Here is a 20,783-nt window from a genome sequence, read left to right as displayed (position 1 = left end):
ACAAGGAATCCCGCTCTACAGGTGCCACACACTGATACCAACCCAGCACAACAAGTGTGAGCCTCAGTGTCACAGGCAGACAAGTCCAGCAGCACAACACATTCAGGAACATTTGACTCCTGCCACCCACAGATGTCAGGAAATACAGGATGGGTCACAGGCAAGGACTAAGCCACAAAACAAAAAGGCTCACAGTGAAAAACAGCAGAGGTCACCAAAATGGAACAGATTACCCAGAGTAGTTGTGAAGTCTCCACCTGTGGACATTCTCAAAGCCTGACTGGACACAGTCCTGGGCAACCTGCTCCATGGGGCTGGACTAGATGATCTCTAGAGATCCCTTCCAACCTCAATTACTTTGTCATTCTTGACTGGATTTCTCAATTATCCAAGCTACACTGGCTTCATTAAATTGTAAATTAAACTGATATGGTTAAAACTGATCTAAAACTCTCTATTCTCAAATCAATTTAAACTGCCACTAATTTAGCTTGATGATGTAATGACCGATCTCAATTGCAATATGATTAAACCAAAACTTCTATTTTTGCTCAGTCTTGTTTTGAAAACCAATCTGGTTATTCAAACAGCTATGACTTGTCCTTCCTTAAAGTTTCAAGACTGCAGTGGCAGACGTTTAGGCAGCGAGTGGAACAAGCACGGATTTCAGCACAGATCATCTCCATTTCTGGCCAAAGAAAAGGAAGTAACTGTGCAGATAATCTCTATCTTCTCTTATCAGACATCACTAAAAAGTGCAAGCACCTGTGATTAAAAATACAAAGCCTACATGGTGACAATCACTTTGCTTTGACAAATCCTTCTACAAAGCATCACCAGGCAGTGAGCAAAACGAACTCTATTAAACAAAACAACAGCAGCCCAGAACAAATACTCACACTTTTCTACACTGGCACTGCCACCACTCGCTGGTGCAGCCTCAAATGAAGTTCCCCGTACAGTAAACACTTTGACTGCTTCATCACACTGCACAGTGCAGATAATATTTCCTAAAAAAAGGGACATTAAAAATTTAAAGATTATCAGACATATTATGCTTTAAAAAAACCCCAAAAATTAATATCAAAACCACATTAGCAGTTGTACTAGAATATGCAACATCCACCAAGGTAGTTCCCAAAAATGCAGTTTTAGATGACTAAATCTTAGCACTTAATAAATAGAGATTAAAAATACTTTCACTGATGTTTTAGCCCTGTGTTTCTAAAGTATAAATACAAATCCTCTATTTTTAAAGGATACAAAGCATTCAAATCATCTCTTATGAATGAGATTTTAAATTTCAGAAGGGATGAAAAAACAACTTTGAAAATGCCATTCTTACACATAAAGAATGTCTATAATTCAAAGTAGACCTTTTATCCTGTTGCATGAATTCATCAGAACTGAAGACAATGAGGCCTCCCCCATGTATCTGTGGGACTGTGTTTCTCTCTATAATACAATACTTCACACTGGAGGCTACAGGGAATGCTAAAAGAAAAATTGCTGCAACATTCATAAACATTCAACTATTCATAAACAAAGTCATCTTTAAACTGTGAATTACTGGAAAGTAACTTAAAGTGCAGCACTAAACCACATTCCAGGAGCATAACTCAAAATGTAATACCCTGCTGGTACATGTGGTACAACTTTACAGCAAAATTAAGAAACACAAGCTAATAAACTAATATCTAAAATAAAACACAGTGTCAGCCAAGCATTAGAGAAACAAGACTGAAAAAATAATTACAAATTAAGGTAATTAAATATTAGAAATAATTCATTCAATGTCTTCGTAATTAGAAAAAATAACCCTGTGGTATCTTAAATCAGAGCTAATGCTAGTCCTATTAAATAAAGCTGGACAATTAACCTGATGTCTTATGCTTTCCAGAACCTGATCAGAAGGGCATTAACAAACACAGGACATGGAAAGGATGGGATCAAATTCTGTTCCTTAAGGTGACAGACATGGGTCTGACATGCTTCCACCAAAGCCCTTGGAATTACCTCCTTTCTCACACAGGGAGCATCCTGCCCATCCCCAGGCTTCATTTTTTATGAATTACAGCAATTGAGATTGTAAAGGGAAAATTCCTATCATATTCCAAGGTTTTAACATTAGGATCATGTAGAAAAATTAGCACTAATTAGAAAAATTAGAAAAATTAGAACCCTAATTAGAAAAATTAGGGTTCTTCATTGGACAAATACCACACAGCTTTTGTGATTACCCACCTGCATAGATAGTTCTCACAAAAGTATCTGGGGACTTAATTTCAATAATGTCAGAAACAGGGGCAACATCAAGCTTGCCAGCCACTCTGGGAATAAGATTCTAGAAATTAAGAGATGAAAAGTTAGCAAAGTAAGCTAACTAAAATGTCCACAGTCAAGTAAAAGAACACTGCTGACCTGATTTCGTATAATGCTGTCTCTGAGACATATAGAACTAAGATTTTTGAAGGGCTACTCATGTAGCCTTAGCAGCCAAATAAAACCCCATTACTGTAATAACATTAGACATTTTATGAGACTTACTGTAAGTAAAGCCGTAATTCAATATCTTAAATTAGGAGACTTATTTGCTTCAAATATTCTAAAACTGAATATAGATGCCACTTACTCAGAAAATTGACAGTTATGGATTGTTGAGCTCTTGGCACTTCAAAGGAAAAAAAAATGGTGCTTTTGGAAGTTTGATGCCAGAAATTATAGGAAAAAAACCCTGCACTCTTCCCTCCAGAGCAAAACAAAAAAATAAATTTAATATTAAAGTATATATTCTCTTGCTCCAAAACTTACTCTAGAAAATTACTTAGCACCTTTAGGAGTGGGAAGAAGGATAAAAAGAGCAGCAGAAATTATGAAGAAATCAATGATAAGATGATTATTTGCTTTTTGTCTGCCTCCTAATCTGGTACAAGAAAAAAAGGCCCAGGTCTGAAATCTTCATTCACATGAAGCACTCAAAAATGGCAGTGTAAGCAAAAGCCATTAACTCCTATGACACTGCAGTTAAAAAAAAAAAAAAAAAAGAAAAGAAAAAAAACATTTAAAACCTAAGGCTTAATTTCTCCTAGCAAAAACACAAGCATATGGATTGCTATTGATTGGAAGTGAAAGCAGGCAGATGGAAGGCCGATGTCTACTCGTCCTACAGCGGCAAGATTTCTGCAAGATCCTTTTCCTCTCATTTACTGCACCACAATGCTGCCCAGATTCTTAGTACCGAGGCTCTTCATGTACTTACAAACACATTAAAAAAAAAGTTTTGAAAAATAAAAATTGTCTTTTCATTACAAACCATCCTGGCTGGAACTTAGCTCTGCGTTATTTATATGTGTTTACAGACATTTTAATGCACGTGACTTATATCACAGATGCAAATCCCACTCCAAAAAAAAGTTTGCTTCCAATAGGTTTGCCCACTCTCATTTCAACATGCAAATAACAGATTTTTCATCCCAATTTGGTGTGCTTTTCCTTACAATTTTCATGCTTTCAGATCACTTAATCTGGTTTGCCTTATTGCACATTTTGCCTTGTGTCCATAGGATTGGCTGGTTACCACAGATTATTTCTTCTACACTATTTTTTTCACATCAGCTCATAAAAGAACTCAAACATGAATCATGAAATCTAACTAAGACTTCTTAAGCAAACAATTGTAAAATAGTTTGCAAATGCAGAACTGTGCATGGCTGATCTCTCTCAGGCCTTAGATTCACACTCTTACATACAACAGTGTCTGTCTCTTTTCTCTACAAAAACTTTTTGATGCTCTTTGATCTACTCACCTTCCCAAAGGCAGATGCTCCGGCACAAATGTGGGTGTAATTGAATTTTTTATGAGTTTCCACAATCAAGGGAGTCAGCTCCTCTGAGAATAAAAATACATTGCTCAGAATTTACAACCATCCTATTTCCAGTCACAAACACAAATACATAAATAAATTTCTTTTGTGAATAGGTAAGAACAACTCTCACCTGCTAGAAATCCCTTGTACACATCATGCTGAGCCACGAGAACTTTTGCAACACCCTGCACTTTGCTGAGTTCTGATGCTACCTGTGATTACAAGTAAATTATTATTAGTTTGTGTTTTAACAGGCACCACAAACATGTAACAAGGGAGTCCCCACTGCTCACAGTCTATAGATTCATAAAACCAGAACCAAAAGTACATGAATTTCAAAATCAGAACAGACCTGAACAGAATAAAATGCAGGTCTTCTGATCCACAGCACAGCTCCTTATGGGATCATGAAAATGAATTTGTCAATCAGAGAACTATGGAGCAAATCAGCCTCAGGAAAACTTGCCTCAACCTTGCCTCCTGCATGCAGGGCTCCACAGCAATCCCAGCACTTCTTACAGCAGCCAGCAACAGCCACACTGGAGGATTATTGCTCAGTATTCCAATACAATCACCAAGAAACAAACCCTACTTTAAGTTCAGTCAGTATCTACCATACAAACAAATACAAATGTACAATGCTGTTACGATTTTTGTCCAAATTCTAGGAGCAACCCTTTGTTTGCATCTGACTTTTTGCCCACTGAAGCAATGTGTATTTTCAATTTATATTTATGCATTTTTTTCGTTTGAATTGGCACAAGTGAAGTTTAAATGATAAAAGGGTTACTACAGATCAGAGAGAAGAGGACTGACAGCAAGGTCTGGAGACCACATGCATCGTCCAGAAACAGAGTAGTTTTACTGAGTTTGATGAGTATCAGTTTACCCTCAAAATTTAACAAAAGGAAATCAAGAAAAAATCCCTAGTAGCTGCTGCAGAATATCTGTTTGAGTCACTGGCTCTTAAATAAAAATCTCTAAACCTTCATTTTTTATAAAATATTTTTCCCACCATAACACACAGACTCCATATATTTAGCATTAAAAAAAAAACAAACAAAAAATTCACAATCATTTTTCTCCTACATAGAATAAGGAAAATTAAGGACACACATGTCAGGCAATTATGGTTTTTTTTTCTTTTTAATTTTCTTGATTTAAACAAATATTTGCTTCATCTCCACCTCAAACACCTGAATAGCTACTGATGTTTCTCCACCTATTTGTGAATAAGCTGCTCTACAGTGCATAAACAGTATGTAAATATTAGGCATAGTTTTTTGTGCTTCTACTGCTCACACAACACAAAGTCATGTTGGAGTAAAAGTGCCACTAATGTACTAACTACATTGTCTCTAGAATTGGCACGTCAAAATTACACTAAAAATGCACAGCTAATGTACAAGGAGCTTTTTACATACGTGAGCTGTGTGATGAAGTCAAGAAGCACTAAATTCAGAATTTCAGGTTGCAAACACTCTCTGCACAACTAGAGATTGGTTAGTAACAGCAACTTGCTCAAAAGCTCAATGTATCACTGTTGTTTCACTTCTGCTGGTTTCCATTTAAACAAGCAAAAGCTTCTTTCCAAATTCTTAGCACTGCAATGTTTGTCATTTAAACTTTACAGAGATAGATCTTGTTTTCAAAGTTAATTGTCCTTTAGTCCCATAAAAATTTGCTTGCTCAGGCATGTAACAGCCATTATTGATACCGTCCCCTGTGAAATGAAATCTATATCCGTATTTTCTCTTTAGAAGAGAAGCAGTTCCAAGTGCAGGACTTTTCTGGCAGATTAGCAACTCCTGGCACGGTTTCTCCTGACTACAGATTATTTTTCAGGCTGCTTGAGACGCTGCCAAGTGTTGTTTCACTGCATCTTTATTTCATTGGTATGAAAATAGCATTTCCTACCTTGTCACAGCTGGTACCAGCCACCAGACAGGAGACCTCCCCTCCCAAGCCCTTAGCTGCAGTGATGGTGTTGAGGGTGATGCCTGACAGGGACTCATTGTTGTGCTCTGCCACCACCAAGGTGCTCTGCGACCTCCGCAGCACCGACGCCTGCAAAGCAAGGGAGAAACTTGCATTGAAATAAAAACCAGTGGGAAACTTGGCTTTGAAATAAAAACCTGCTCCTCTGGGCATCCAAGGCTTCAGGGAAATTCATCACTCATACAAGTCGTAAAACACTGCTAGGCTCATTCTAGATAATTTTTATTATTATAGAGAATCCATAGGGTGATACAAAAAGGAAAGGACAAACCCACTTGACTTCAGCTTGTCTGTAACATGCTGTGCTTAAACTGAAACTCCACAGGAAAATACTGAACAAAACTAAGAAAAAACATTTTAACACATTACATTCAAGCTCAGTTGATCAACTTAACCAAGTGCCTTAAAGACTGAGGATTAGACAAGGAAATAAACAGTTGCAAATAAATGTTTACTTGGTTTTCTAGGGTGTTCTCTGGCAGTGTTTTATTAGAAGTTTTAAACAAAATCTAGCTACAGAACCCACTTTTATATTTAGGGGCAAAATTTTATGCAGTGGCTGAATGAAAATTAAGCAGGAGCAGCTGACAGCCTGAAAACACACTAGGAGAAATCTTCACAGGCATCAGGTTCACTTTTCCCACTTTTCCTTCAAAACATTTGAGCACTTAGTCTACCACCACAATTTAATGGTCCTTAAATAACAGCTTTGACCAATTCACCATTCATACACAAACTTGAGCTTCTAAAGCAAAAATGAAAGAAACAAAAAAAGGCAAAAAACTGTCATAAAACCAAAGCAAATTATAATTTCTAAATTCTGGGACCTTCCTCTCTAATATTCAGGTGTGAAAAGCCTTATTCCTCCAAGACTAATACTAGAGTAGAGAAAACATTTTGGATAGGAACAGGAAAATTGTCCCTCAAGTGTTTGCTTACCCCACATAAAGCCCCACTGAAGACTTGAGCGATGATCAGTGTAGGATGGAACACGTGCAAAACCAAGTAAATTCATTAATATAACCAAGGAACAAATACTAACACAACCCTGAAGATGCACAGCCAAACACGACTTTTTTAAATTTACGTTCAAACCCCATCTCCCCTCATGCCAAACACGCACTTGCCTACAACTTCAAATATAAAAAGCTTCAGAAAATATGAGAGGCTAAAATTTGCATCTGGACTTCAACCCCACAAAGCCTACGAACAAACTGAATTTCAAACACAGAAAGCAAATCCCAAGGACTTCCCTGAAGCTAATCACAGTGCACAAATAAAAAAATACAAAGATAAGTTTTTGCAGAATCTGGATCATAATTTGTCCTTCTGATTAAAACAATAAGGATTCTTGTAGAAGTGCTCTGCATTTAATCTCTTATGCTTAAGGTTAAGCATAATGCTTATGCTTGCTGTCATTAAATAGTCTAAGCTCCTTTGAAACCAATTGCCAGTAACAAAATATTTACTGCCACTATAGATCAGATGCTGTATTTTTGATTATGTTTCACACATCATCTGCAATAAAAGTTATGAAATTTTAGTCACCATTTGAAGAATAAATCCATGCCTTTGTGGCAAAAAGCCCACTCTCCAATGATTTACAGTTGTGTCATGGGGTAAAATGGACCATACTCCTGGAAAATCCTCAAGTTTTCAAATTTCCAAATGGAGACACATGCATTTTAAACACACATTTATTTCTGCCTATATTATCATTTTTTCCCTAAATAGCACCATCATTCTGTCAAACCATTCTAGAATAAGCTGAGAAATAATTGGTTTTTAACCAAAAATAATATGAGCAATAGAAGTTGCTTAAGCAGGCTATTACAGCATTAATCAGGTATTATTTCTAAACCAATAATCCCACATTTTATATTTGTAGGAATATACACAATATGCACACCAGAAGGTTACTTCATGGATGACATTTCTGAACATAAAGACAAGGCCAGATTCAAAATAAATTTAAAGTCACATTATATATTATGGGTAAAAATCTAGATGACAAACGAGATTTCTATGTGAGTCTGAATTTTATATACTAGGACACATTAAATAATTTTCTCTATAAACAAAACCAAACCAAACTGACTTTTGTTTGTTATAATAAAGAATCTGCAGTAAAACCAGAGGGTAATTCATCCAGTCATATGGTCCTGAAAACTAAGAAGCTGCAATGAGTCAATGATAGGACAAGTGGTTATTTTGATGCAGTTACTGCCCAGCTGCACGTGTGGAGAACAGCCCATCACTTCACTGCCATCACTGCTGCTCTTGGGCAGGATGCCTAAATAAAATAGGAAGGGCCTAAATAAAATAGGAAGGTAGAGAATAAACCTAACCAGCTGGCAGCAAGGAAAGAAAGCACAAGAAATAAGACACACAGATCAATCAAGCTGTTGAAAATAATGCCTTAAGAAGGAATAGCACTCAGTGCTTGTGTCACAGAAGGTTCCTGGTGAAAACCAAGCTCTGGAAAATGAGGCTACCCACAGAAATCACCTCCAGATAAACATCCCACCAACTTGGGCACCTGAGTAGCTTCTGCAGCATGACAGCAGGTAATGACATCCCAGCCACAGGGAGGTAGAACTGGGAAGTTTCTTTTCCTCAAGTTTAGGTGCAAATCACACAAATCACAGCTACACACCTTATGTTTCCTCTACAGCAGAAACATCTGCACCTCCTCTCTGGTGGAAACTCTGGACAGTGACTCAGTTTATACCAAAACTAACATTTGTGAATGAAAACCACCCAGAATTTCCAACTTCCCCTTCCCTCCCCAGTATTTACTGTAGAGCAAACTTGGCCTCTGACATCCAGATGTCTAAAAGTTGCTAAGATTAACTCAGATGTGCAGTAGTGATCAATTAAGCCACTTGCAAAATAGCCACAGGTTCACTGTACTGATTGTCTCAAGTTTCCCCAAAGCACCGTGCTGCTCCCCACTGAGGAACCCATTAACATTTCCCAACCAGAGCACAAAAAACTCCAAGTACAATATCTGGATTTCTAGACTGCAGACAAAATACCAGATATTGGTCCCTGCTACTGTCCCAGTGTAACATCAGCAATGTGGGCACATCCAGTACACGTGCAAAGGTGAAGCCAACAGCACACACAGCCAGGCACCCACTGAATGGGCACAGGTGATCTGCTGTCCACACAAAGCCACTGCAAACTGAGCATCTCTGCCAGCACACAGACAGGCTTCCTGAACAGCACACGTGCCCAGCACCTCTTACATACAGATTTGCTGCTTGTATGCTAAAAACCAGCTGCACCAAGAGCTTGAAAACCCAGAGAGAAGTGTGGTAAACCCGTGCTGGCTGCCTGGGGAGATGGGTGTGCAGCAGCCGTGGCCTCTGCTGGCAGCCTGCTCCAAGGACACTCATTGACACCGGGACTGGGAAAGCAGCTCCAACCAAAACATGTGGCAGGCACAGCAACACAAGATGAGTCAGCCAAAAAGTTGTTCCAAGAAATGCCAGAGATGCAGCAGGTGAATTCTACATGGCCCCATGCTCCAAATATGCATCAATAAGAAACAGGGTGCTAGAAACTTCACGTGGGAAAATGAAGGCTGTTTCTCTTTAGAAGAGCCACTGGAAGTTACAGGAACAAAACCAAAACAGACATTCACAAGGCAGAGCACCAAACAACCGGACCTAAAAGGCATCTCTAGAGCTGATTTTCTTAGCTGTAAAAGCAAACTGGCCAGAACATAAAATTTTAAAACTGCTTATTGGAATTGTGGATCTCATGGAGAGCCATTAACACAGAGCAAACTTCCCAAGAAAGAACTCCAGAAACTAGGAACTGGGGTATTACTAAAGACAAAGGCTACATTCCTAAAACACAAAGCAATGCCTAATTCTATTAAGACACAATCTTGTAGCTGTAAAACTTTAACTAAATAAATCTGGTAAACTCAGAGAGAGAAGGAAACTCAAGCATATACTTCTAGAACCTCTCTAAAGACCTGGCTACAAAAGAGGTCTAAAAGACAGCTCTATTATAACTCCAGGAAACACTAAAGGCATCTGAATTCAAAAGGACCTATAACTGCAGCAAAGAACAGTGATAAAAAAATAAAACCACTTTGCAAAAACGATTTGACAATCATAATAAAGATTTAATATTACAAAGGGATTGAAGCAGCAAGAGAAAGATGAAACACAGTAAACTTTTCCAAATACACCCCTTGCAAACCAATACTCAAAATCAACAAAGCTATTTTGAAATACAACACTGTATTTCAACACAGGGAAGTCCCTAAATCGCTTATTCCCACCTCTGCACCAAGTTTTTGTGCACTTGCAGTCTCATTCCTCCTCAGTACTCCCATCTTTAAGTTGCACAAAAATTCAATTTTCCTTCCTGCTCGTACTTCACAGGTTTCTCTCATCTTTTTCTCTAAACTCCACTCACTCTTGAGCTATGTCAGCAGGGCTAAACTTTTCACTTTAGAATAGTAAACAAAAACAAACTGTGAGTTTGTTTCACTTCTGTCACAGACTACATTGTTACACATACACTGAAGATGCACATGATATTTTACTGGCTTTATTTTATAAAGTTACTAGTTTAGATGTGTATGGCTGAAAACCAAGCAGCTGAACTCACACATCCAGGCTATGGAACTGAACTGTGCAGTGAGCATGTGAGTACTATTTACACAGCAGTACCATGATTCAGAGATCATTGAGACCTTTGCTCTACAAAGCCTGCAGCGTAACAACAACTGAAACATGCCCATGATTACAACAGTAAGAATTTTCTGCTAATTCAATCATGTCTGACCTCTCCACCTTTGCTCATCTTTTAAGAGATTTTTATCACCTGAAGCCATTTAATATATGCATAACTACTATTTTAGAGCTGTACTGAACTGCAGTACGTGTAAAAGCCTTGAAGAGCTCAAAAAGAGACTTGCAAGACTTAAAGTTGTTTACAAGGGCTATTTATACACAGTTCTAGTGGAGGGGGCATCTCCTAGTGCACAGTAAGAGATTGAACAGATATTCGGGGACATCTCATGAATCATCTACCCCAATTAACCTTGAGATCACCTAGACCTTGGTAACACAGCCACACTGACACACCAAGCAGCAAATGGCCTTCAACAGCCCAGTACTCCTCCCAGCTGAGCAATATGAAGGTCAAACCGGAGAAGCAACAGGTGCTTTGCATTAGCTTCATGCACAGGTTGTGACAATTAAGGCAATCACATTTCTGCACAGGTGTGACTGAAAAACGGTGGATTAACTACAATACTGCAGAAAGCCTCTCATTGAGCCACTAATATTCTTCTAGTACTCTTAAGAGTTTACAGTAACAAACTTTAGAAGTCTTCTCCACCTGTTGCTCAGCTTGTCCTGCTCAAGGGTGGATACGAGCGAGCACTGCCAGAAGTTCAGGTTTTCCCTGACACCTACGTTAGCTTTCCACACGGGACAGCAGTCCGCAACTCCTGCCTGCCGGGACCGCTGGAAGGCCTGGTGGAACACCCTTTATCCACTCGGAAACTTTATTTTTAACAGACGGAGTGGGAGGGGAGTCCAGCCGAGAAGTCCGAGCCCGGCGGCGCGGGGCGCTCGCCTCTCAGAGACCCCCTCGACCACCGCTGCCGGGCGGGAGGAGCTCGGCCCCCGCCCCGCCCCGCGCCCCCTTCGCCCCACAGGGCAGGGCCCGCCCGGCCGGGGCGGCGGGAAGGCCCCGCTCGGTGCGCGGCCCGGGGCTCGCCCCGCACTCACCGCCCGCCGCAGCCGCTGCGCCGCCACCGCCCGCAACATGGTTCCGCCAGCCCGCACCGCGCCGCTCTCGCGAGAGCCGGGCCGGCCCCGCCCCGCCGCCCCATTGGACCGAGCGCCGGGCCAATGCGCGGCAGCGGCGGCGCGGCCGGAACGGAGCGGAGAGCAGCGCGCTGAGCCCCGCACGGTCGGCACCGTCGGGCTGTCTCTCCGAACCGCCCGCTGACACTCGCACTGCCGACTGCGTTCCCTCGCACTAATGGCTGTGTCCCCCAGCACCGCCCGCTGTCCCCCCGCACAGCTGGCTGGCCCCTGCACCGCTCCCCGGTACAGCCGGCCCTGTCCCGCGGCCCGGCTGGCTGTATCCGCCCGCCCCGCACGGTCCGGGCCCTGCCGGAGGGCAAGAGCGAAGTTGCCGCTGCCGTAGGGGGCCCGTCCCGCTCCCGCGGAGCGCCTCGAGGGGAGCGGACCCCTTCCAGCCCAAACTGACCTGGTACCAGCGCCGGCCTCCTCCGGCCGCCTTTGCGCGGTTCCCCTGCACTGCTTCCGCAAAGGGTTACAGCCTTGAAAGAGAAGAAAACATCAGAGAGCAGAGTTATGCCTTCAAATGCCGGTGCTCCTTGCCAGATCCTATCCTAAGCCAATGAAATGTGCCTTGCGAAGAGAAAGGAGAAGCCTTATTTAATTTACGGCTGTGGAGGCAACAGCAGCCGGGGAGACTCCAGCCCCCGCCGGTGGCTGCCCGTGCGCTGCCAGATCCCCCCGGCCGCGCTCCCCGCACCGCGGGCGCAGCAAAGGCAGGAGGGATAATGTAGGGACGGAGTGCGTGGCACGCTCCAAAGGCCAGATGTCACCGTGCTTCCCAAATGTCGCGCCCCACCAGCTGTCCAAACCACACCTAAACTTCAGTCAGGTACCACGAGCCCTGGATGGCATCCTCTGACCACGACAGATTTCTGGCTGCCTCACCCACACCCCTGTGCTTGGCCCCAAGCAACATTAGGCAATAGCTCATGAGCTCTGAATAATTTATAGATCTATTTTATTATTATTCTGATTTCCCAGAACCAAGGCAAGACATCTTGTGCCTGCCCCTTACATGGCAGCAGGGTGCTCCAGGGACCAGACTGAGACTTGCTGGTTTTCCATACGTCTGTACTTTTTTCTGGGTGGTAAGGATAGGGATTTAAAAATCAATGAAGCAAAATGTTTCAGGCCAAATTCACTATGAATTCACAAATTCATAGCTGTGCGCTATGGCTCTCTGAAAACCTGATGTCCTGGAGAAGCTGGCAGGAGCTGCCACAATGGAGCAACTGGTCCTGCCAGCCCAGGAGCCCCAAGCACACATGGATTTGGGATGCTCCAGGATGGAATTCCCATCACAGAAATCACAGGATAGTGAGCCACTAATGCAGTTTCTTCCTTCCCATCCTGAAGTGTAAAAGAACCCCAAACATCCCTCCTCACCCCCAGCAATTATGGCCATTGGATTGTTCCTCCAAGAATCAGCGGTGATCTTCAGCACATCAGTGATTTGTTCTGCATTGCTGGGTCGCTGCATAAGACGGCAAAAGGCAGACTGATCAAAAATGCTCTTCGACTTTGCCACAGTCTTGGCACTGAATCACCTTTTAAATTTATTCTGCCATGTGATTTTCACATCAGATGCCAAAAAGTGCTGCTTTACAGCAAATGGTAACCAGGTCCAGCAACTCAAGCATCTAAATGGACAATTTACTTCGTCTCAAATGTCTCTAGAATAGAGGAAAAGCAGCTGTCCTGCATATTACAGCTCCCTGGCCCCAGAGCAGAACCTTAACTCCTCAAGCCCCAAAGGAGGGCTGTGAAGGGAAGAGCTAAAGGAGGTGGCAAACCTCCTTCGGGGCCTGTGCCTGATTATAAGGATTAAAGTAGCTCCAGGGCTGCTCTGACTTCTGCCTGGTCTGGCTCCACCCTTCAGTCCCAAAAAAAAGGAAGAAAACAAAATGAGTGTTTGGAGCTGCCTGTGCATCGTCTGGTCTGTGCAAATGACCAAGTGATAAAACTAAATTGTTTAAATGAGGATGAGGGGGGAAATGGTTTTGCAGAAACCACAGTACCCTGGGAGGGGTTTAAAAAGGGGATTCATATTTGCTGTGGCTCTTTATCACCAGTTTGAATGATGGTTAAGGTGCAGTGTAACTCTTCAGAGATGCGGAGTTTTATACAGTGTAGAAATCCCTACCTGCACCCTAGGTAATCCAACAAATCAACAGCAAAGGCAAAATAAGAACATCCTAGGCATCCTTAATTTGCCCATTATGTCTTTTTAATTGGGGTGTTTTACTCATTAAAAGCATGGCATGTAATTTCATAATCCTATTTTAGGCTCCAAAACTAAGCTTCCAACCTGCACATCTCATGCAGATGAAATCTTTACAACAAACATACACCTAAAAACCCCAGACCACAAGAATAAACAAAATTATCTCGTTCAAGTTGGGGCTTTACTGCCTCACACTAAAACAAAAGTGAGCTGCTATCAAAATGAACCAAATGCATCATAGCCAATAATAAATTGATCCATTTGCTGTGTGTCTGGCTTCATAGCACACACATCATATTTTCATGAGCAGGGTGATATTGCTGCTCTTCAGGTCAGATTTTAAGGGGTAGCATCACCAATTCAGAGACATGACAGGCTTTTTATTATATTTCTGTTTATAATTTTGATTCAAATCCTCAGCAACACTTCAGATGCACAAATCCTTATTGAAACTGGCTTGATGCGGATTACAGCCTGAAGCACAAAGGAAGTCTTTATCACTTATGGCCAGTGTTTTAGGAGCTTATAACTGTAATCAGGTAGGGATTATATCAGCATGATCCATACAAGCTGAACGATGGCAAAAAGCTTTTTTCTATTTGACCTTCCCATGACAATAACAGAAATGGAAAACATGCAACAAACAGATGCCGCTGAAGTAGAATCACTGTCCACTGCAGGCAGAAATTACTACTTTGTATTTTGAAAGAAAAATTAGTCATTAATTAGTGGAAGCAGATCCTTGTATGGTGCATTGTTATCCAGGATTATTTCATTAGGATCTGCTGACCTAATTTCTGCATTGGAAAGAGAATTACATTTTTTCACACTATTGGGATTGGGGAAAAGAAAAAATAATAACATAGATTATTCAAACTTTTAAAAATATGGTTGCAAACAAGGAGAGGTACCTGTATTGATACGTCTACAGAAGCCAAATGAAACAAGGACCATTACAAATATGTAACGATGTCTTCCCTGGAATCGGATTTTGGTTTTCTTAAAATACATAATTCCTAATTAAAACATATGGAATCCAGCTAATACAGCCTCATGACTAAGGGATTTAGTGAAGAGCAGGAATTTTTTTTTATTACTGCTACGATGGTCCCTCTGTCACAGGTCATCCTTAGCTTACTCCTCCTGCAATCACCCTGGGGATAGCTGACTCAGATAAATTAAAAGAGCTTCATTTGGGAAGCTTCCCCAGCACACGAAAGGATTCGCCTCCTAATCTGTCAAAATCCAATAACGTTAAAGCAACTGCAACCTGCTGACAGCTCAGCAGGGCCCCAAACCAATGGGCAGGACCCACAGCCCAGCCCTGGACAGGACTAACACCCACCTGGGAAGCAGCAGCAGCAGAGGTTTCTGCTGCTGAAATATTTTGTGCCCAAGTGCTGTGAGCTCACAGGGTCCGAGTGGTTCAGCCACCCCAGGATGTTGCCAGTGACCCCTCACCCCCTCAGAGGCTGCACACAAGGAGGGACGTGTGTCCCCAGAGCCCTGTCCTCTGCCCCTCATCAGCACTGGCACAAAGGCTCATCTCCACATGTCTGACATTGAAGGTCCTTGCTAAGAGCCCACCACAGGTGTGCTTAGTGCTCTGCTCAGATCACCTTCCAGCCACTCACCTGCATGGCTCAGAGCAGCAGCTGCTCTTTCATGAGGCCTTATGGAAGCCTGGGAAGGGGGCAATGCCACAAGCCCTGTTTACAAAGTGCAGGACAGAGGAAAGAGCTCCCCCAAAGCTACCCCATAGCAGGGACATCTTCTAATACTGAGCCTACAAAGCCACAGACAGGTATTTTCTCTTTTTTATGAACTACTCTCCCTCGCTAATAATCTCCATGTGCCAGTCAAGTAAGCAGGAAGCCTGGGAGTAACATCAGTTTGCATATTCCTAAAGAACAAGATCACCCAAGAAGTTCAAGAAACCCTTTCTACCAAGCTCACAGGCAAGATGGGACCCTCATAACCTTCTGAAAGCAAAGGCTCAGGTTACCTTGGAAGGCAACTTGTCCTGCCCAGGAGTGATGCTGGTTTGTGGAGGACAAGAGAAACAATGCTGGTGAGAAGAGCTCTGCTGCCCTCCCAGTGCAGACAGCTGGATGGGGTTTTAAGACCTGCCAACCTCCTTCTGCCATGCAGCTCACCTTGTTGTTAATGATAGATATGTGTAAAATTCTCTGACAGGTTGTACCAGCAATATTTTTAAAGGGGTAGCTGTGGTTTTTTGCCATTACACTGCTGGTAAGGAATCCAGATGCCACTGCATTCCCACTCACACCAGCCCAAGCCGTTCCTGCAGCAGCAGGAACAGTCACTCCAGGGGAAAAACTCTTTCCCCGTCTCTAAGGACTTTTCAAGGAAAGTTGCTTTTTCCTTTTTTCTTTCTGTTTCAGCTCAGTCAATAGCACTTTTGTGTAAGCACAGAGCTGCAGCAGGCCTTGTTTTCAGTGTTTTGGAACCTGCTTGATTTTTGCTATTTTTATTGATGTTTTATTGCAGAGCCCATTAGGGAGGAGAACCTTCTGGTGAGTTACCTGCCACTTATAGCACCTGGTGACAAGGGCTAATGTACCTCCTGCTTGCCCTGTCACAAAGTCTAAGATGAAGTCTACAAAGTCTGCAATTTACCCATTGCCTTTAATCCTGCAGATAACAGCATAACGAGATCCACTGTCTGGGGGCTGAACCTAAACTATACACTTAGGTGTCCATTCCAGTGAAAGTAGGATGGATGGATGTGAGAGCAAGGCAGCCTCTCCTGCCCTGGCAGGTGACACCAAGACCAGATGCATCTCTGGAACAGATGACTGAGGTCAACCATAAATTAACAGGCTCATTTTGAGGGAGGAAAGAATAATTCTGTGTCCAATTGCATGGTCTGATATGAAGGAGACCAGAGGAGATGGGCCAATAAGTCTTTTCTGCACTCATGAACTTTCTGAATCTTTCTTATCCGGAGGGGAAAAATGGCAAGGGCTCCCTTTGCCATGTTACCATGGCTGACTTTTAATCACTAGCAGGGCTGGCAGTAGCTGTTGTGCAACACCACTTTCCCCAGCACTGGGCCCTGTTCCCCTGCAATGCTCCCAACCCCTGCTGGTCTCAGAAGAATTGAGCCCAAAGCTCCACATAGCAATTCAAATGCATCACCAGACATTAGGCCACCGGGTTAACCACTGTTTAATTTCGTCACATTTGTTTGTGAGTTATGTACGTGCCTTTCTTTTGTCAACATCTCCTTTTAGAAAGGATATTGATTTTGTTTTCAAAGGCTCTCGAAAATAAAATGAATGACTACATTCTAAGGAAGAGTCATTTTCTCAACAGCTGTAAATAATTTATTGTTCGCAACCCACCCAGATCAAAAGATACTTCATCAACTGATGTGGCAAAATCTGGTGCAAGCTGCATTTCTATTATCTCAGATCCAATTAACCATTTGGAGCAGACTAAAACATAACTAGATCAATCCAGAATCAGATTAATATCCAATCCATAATCACATTAATCACAATCTGTCCATAATTAGCCATCAGATAATCCCATTGGACAGGAGGTGACATGCAGTATCCCATTATCTCATTAATTATCTATTTTCAGTATCAGACATTGTGCCTAAACACAAGGAAATGTTTTTAAAGGAAAATGGATAGGGAATTCTCATTTTGCTACATCTTCCCCATTGAAGCTCCCAGTGTCTCAGTCTTGGAGTTTTACAACATTTCTTTGTTTTGCCGTATTCTGCTAGGACCAAGGGAGGTTTTTTGAGAGACATCGTCTTTTTAATAAAATATGACTATCTTAGGAAGATGGATAAATGAAACATTTGTTTCATGTGAAGAAGTTTGTGAAAGAAAGAAAACTCTTCATCAAAGGTTTTAATGGTAACATGATAACAATAGCTTTGCAATGCTAAATCTTATTGCAGATGGTTCCTGTCCTTTTTTGTAATGTAAGTGAAATTGCGTTCCATCTGTTTTAATTTTATAATGGACTTAATCCACGGTTGGCTCTGAAAGAATCAGCATTTACTGCCTTTGCAATCTGCTGCAAACAAAAAAAAAATTGTTACCGTTTCCCCCTTCTAGAGGGAACTTGTACATCTATTTGGGAGCAAACCCCAGAGCTGCTCTGTAGAGAGCAGGGAGCACCCTTAGGCAGCCTCAGCCCGTGGCCAGCAGCCCCTGCCAGCTCTCACACCAAACCCGACTGGAGCTGCTGCAAAAGAGGCTGGAATCTCCGGGCACTGGGTGGAGGAGAGCGAGGAGGAATCAGTGTGGCAGGAGAGATTGCTCTTGGCTTTGACCAGAAAATGCTTCCAGCACTTCCAAGTCACCTGAATGCAGGGGTCCAGAGGTGCCTCCTGGACTGAATTATTCCATGATTTCATGATGTGCTTTCCCTTACCCTCCCTCACCAATTATTGTACAATTAACCTGTTTGTAAAACATGCGGTATCAAGCTGGTTCAATGCCTCATAGCATTACCTGTAGTCATTTTAAAGCTTTTTGTATTTCATAGAGGAGATGCAGGGCTTTCAACACTTTTCTAGCAAGTACTTTTTTTGGCTTTTCTACTATACTGCCTGTGCAGCACTGCTACCCTGTTCCTACCTGCCTTGTTGTGAAGTGAGTCCAGTCCAATCACACCTGCCTGGTGTGAGCACATTGCTCTGTTCAGATACAGGTGTGACTGCAGCACAGCTTTGCATAGGTTTGGAAAAGTTTGGTTGGCTCAACTGTAACTTTACAAATTCCTAAACTGGTGGGAGGTTTGGGAGAGAAGACAGGATCCTGCCCTTGAGTGGGAAAAGGGTGATGCAACACAGACCATCCCTGCCAAGCTGCTGTATTCTCAGACATGTCTCATTCTCCTATCACTCTGACATTTTTGCATTTTATTGTTAACACATGCAGATACTGACTCACCCGGAATCTGAATTCTGGCTCAGGCTGAAGTCACCTTCCTGTACCCTCTTTTCTGCAGGTGTCCAGGCATGGACCTGTGGTGCCCCACAGTGCTGCAGAGGTTCCCATCCCCTATCCCTCAGGGTGACCCCAGTTTGAAGAACTGACCAAACTTTTCCAATTGCCTTCGTAACTCTCACCCTGCACCCAGCTCTGCCACTGGCCAGCGAGCCACGCTAGCGGCAGGCAGCAGTCAGACCACAACCCCCAGCAGGGTACACAGGCAGGGAACACATGGGCTCACCCTGCCCTGAGGATGTCACTGCTGCACCGCTCCTCTGCACCTTCGCACACGCAGGAGCAGGCAGGGATACCAAAATCCCTTGGAGACATGCGTGCCAGCTGAAGCGGGTGCTTCAAATGCCATCCACCCTCCTTTCCCCCGCAGCTATCATACAAATTTAAGAGCTTGCTTTCAGCATTTGGGGCCCTCAAAGGGGTAAGCAGGAGCTGTGACCAGGCTGGGAGAGCGGGTCAAATAGTGAAGCACTTTAGCCAAGAGTCCTCTCCCCCTCCCCAGCTTCTGGGGCTTCATACCTGCAGGGTGCCTGTCTCGCACAAGAGACAAGTGCTTCAGCTGGAAACCCATCCCGCCTCCCTCCTCTGAGGAAAATGAGCGCAGCCTGCCCTTCCTGAGCCAACATCCAAAGTCACCAGGTCCTCCCCAAGCCATACAGGTTGGCAAATGTCTGTCAAATTCCACGTATAAAATTCAAAAGGTGATTGCATGGGGGTGAAGGAAAGGACCAAAGCCCCAAGACAGCAGCAATCCCAATTCCAGCATATTTAAGCTTTCCTGGACCTTAAGAGGCACTCGTGTTGCTGTGTTGCAAAGTCTTTGGGAATTTAACACTGAGTCAAAGGCCACGGAAGTGCTCTCCCTATTTTTCTGCTAATGCACGGGAAGCCCATGGTGACTGGGGGGAAAGAAGGAAGAAAAAAGAACAGAAGGAAGAAAAAAGCAACAGGAGAGGTTCGGCTGCGGGAACAGCATGGAACCAGGTGCATGAAAATGCGGTAAAATACTATTTTTCTCCTCTAATTTCAGCTCGTCACGGGGCTGCTGCCCGGGACGGCCGCCCGACGATGCGGTCGGTTCTGTTCGGGTCCGTTGGGGCGGCTCTCCCGCACACGGGTCTCAGCAGGGAACTGCTCCGCGGGTGCGCAGCGTTGAGCCGGCGGCCAGCGCGCAGCCCCTTCCCGTCTGCCGCGGAGATGCTCCTGTGCGCAGCGCCGGAACTGTCCCGCCGAGCCCGCCTGCGGGCACCTGCCAGCGGCACGCCGAAACGCGGGAGAAAGAACAACGAAATAAAATGCAAAAGAGACGAGAAAGAAAAGGAAGAGGGAAATTAAAGGAGAAAAAAATAGGCGAACTAAAAGTCAAGAAGAATAACAGGGAAAACAGAGGAGGGAAAAAAGCTACAATGCATCTCCTTCTCCTCGGGCTGCCGATGCCGCCGTTCCCCGTGCGCGCAGGGCCGAGGCGCAGCACGGCGGGCGGGGCAGAGAGGGTCCCGCGGCGGCCCGGGGCGCGGGGCGCGGGGGAGCTTCTCCCGCGGGGCGCGGGGCCGCGCGTCCCGTCAGTGCCGGCGTCGTGCGGCTCCGGGCCGGGTCCCGCGGGGCGTGCGCCCCGCTCCGCGCCCGCCGCGCGCCCATTGTTCGGCACCGCCAATCCGCGGGCTCTCCCCGCGGCCGCCAATCGCCTCCGGGGGCCGCGCGGTGAGGTCAGCGCCTCTGCGCGCTGACATCACGGCGCGGCCCGGCGGGGCGGGCCCGGGGGGGCGGGCGCGGCCCCCGCCCCGCGCCGCGCGGGTAGTGGTGGAGCGGCGGCTCCGCATCCCGCATCGCTGCCGGTGCGCAGGGGGCCGCCCGC

At 44.1% G+C, this 20,783-nt stretch overlaps 1 protein-coding gene across 1 annotated transcript in view; it reads right to left on the bottom strand.

Moving 5' to 3' along the window:
- Window positions 1-11,684, bottom strand: part of ETFA (electron transfer flavoprotein subunit alpha) — a 29,699-nt gene extending 18,015 nt beyond the window's left edge. Inside the window, exons 1-6 of the mRNA XM_036389376.2 lie at window positions 11,627-11,684; window positions 5,784-5,933; window positions 3,997-4,078; window positions 3,807-3,889; window positions 2,245-2,344; window positions 900-1,010 (exon numbers count right to left, since the gene is read on the bottom strand). Of these exons, the coding sequence (XP_036245269.1) occupies window positions 900-1,010; window positions 2,245-2,344; window positions 3,807-3,889; window positions 3,997-4,078; window positions 5,784-5,933; window positions 11,627-11,665 (565 nt within the window). The 5' untranslated portion in view covers window positions 11,666-11,684. The remainder of the gene's footprint in view (window positions 1-899; window positions 1,011-2,244; window positions 2,345-3,806; window positions 3,890-3,996; window positions 4,079-5,783; window positions 5,934-11,626) is intronic.
- Window positions 11,685-20,783: the final 9,099 nt, after the last annotated feature.

Source organism: Molothrus ater, chromosome 13 (assembly GCF_012460135.2).
Source record: "Molothrus ater isolate BHLD 08-10-18 breed brown headed cowbird chromosome 13, BPBGC_Mater_1.1, whole genome shotgun sequence".
In the NCBI taxonomy this organism is placed as follows: Eukaryota; Metazoa; Chordata; class Aves; order Passeriformes; family Icteridae; genus Molothrus; species Molothrus ater.
The sequence above is the reverse complement of the archived record's forward strand: the minus strand, read 5'-3'. Positions and strand labels throughout refer to the sequence as shown.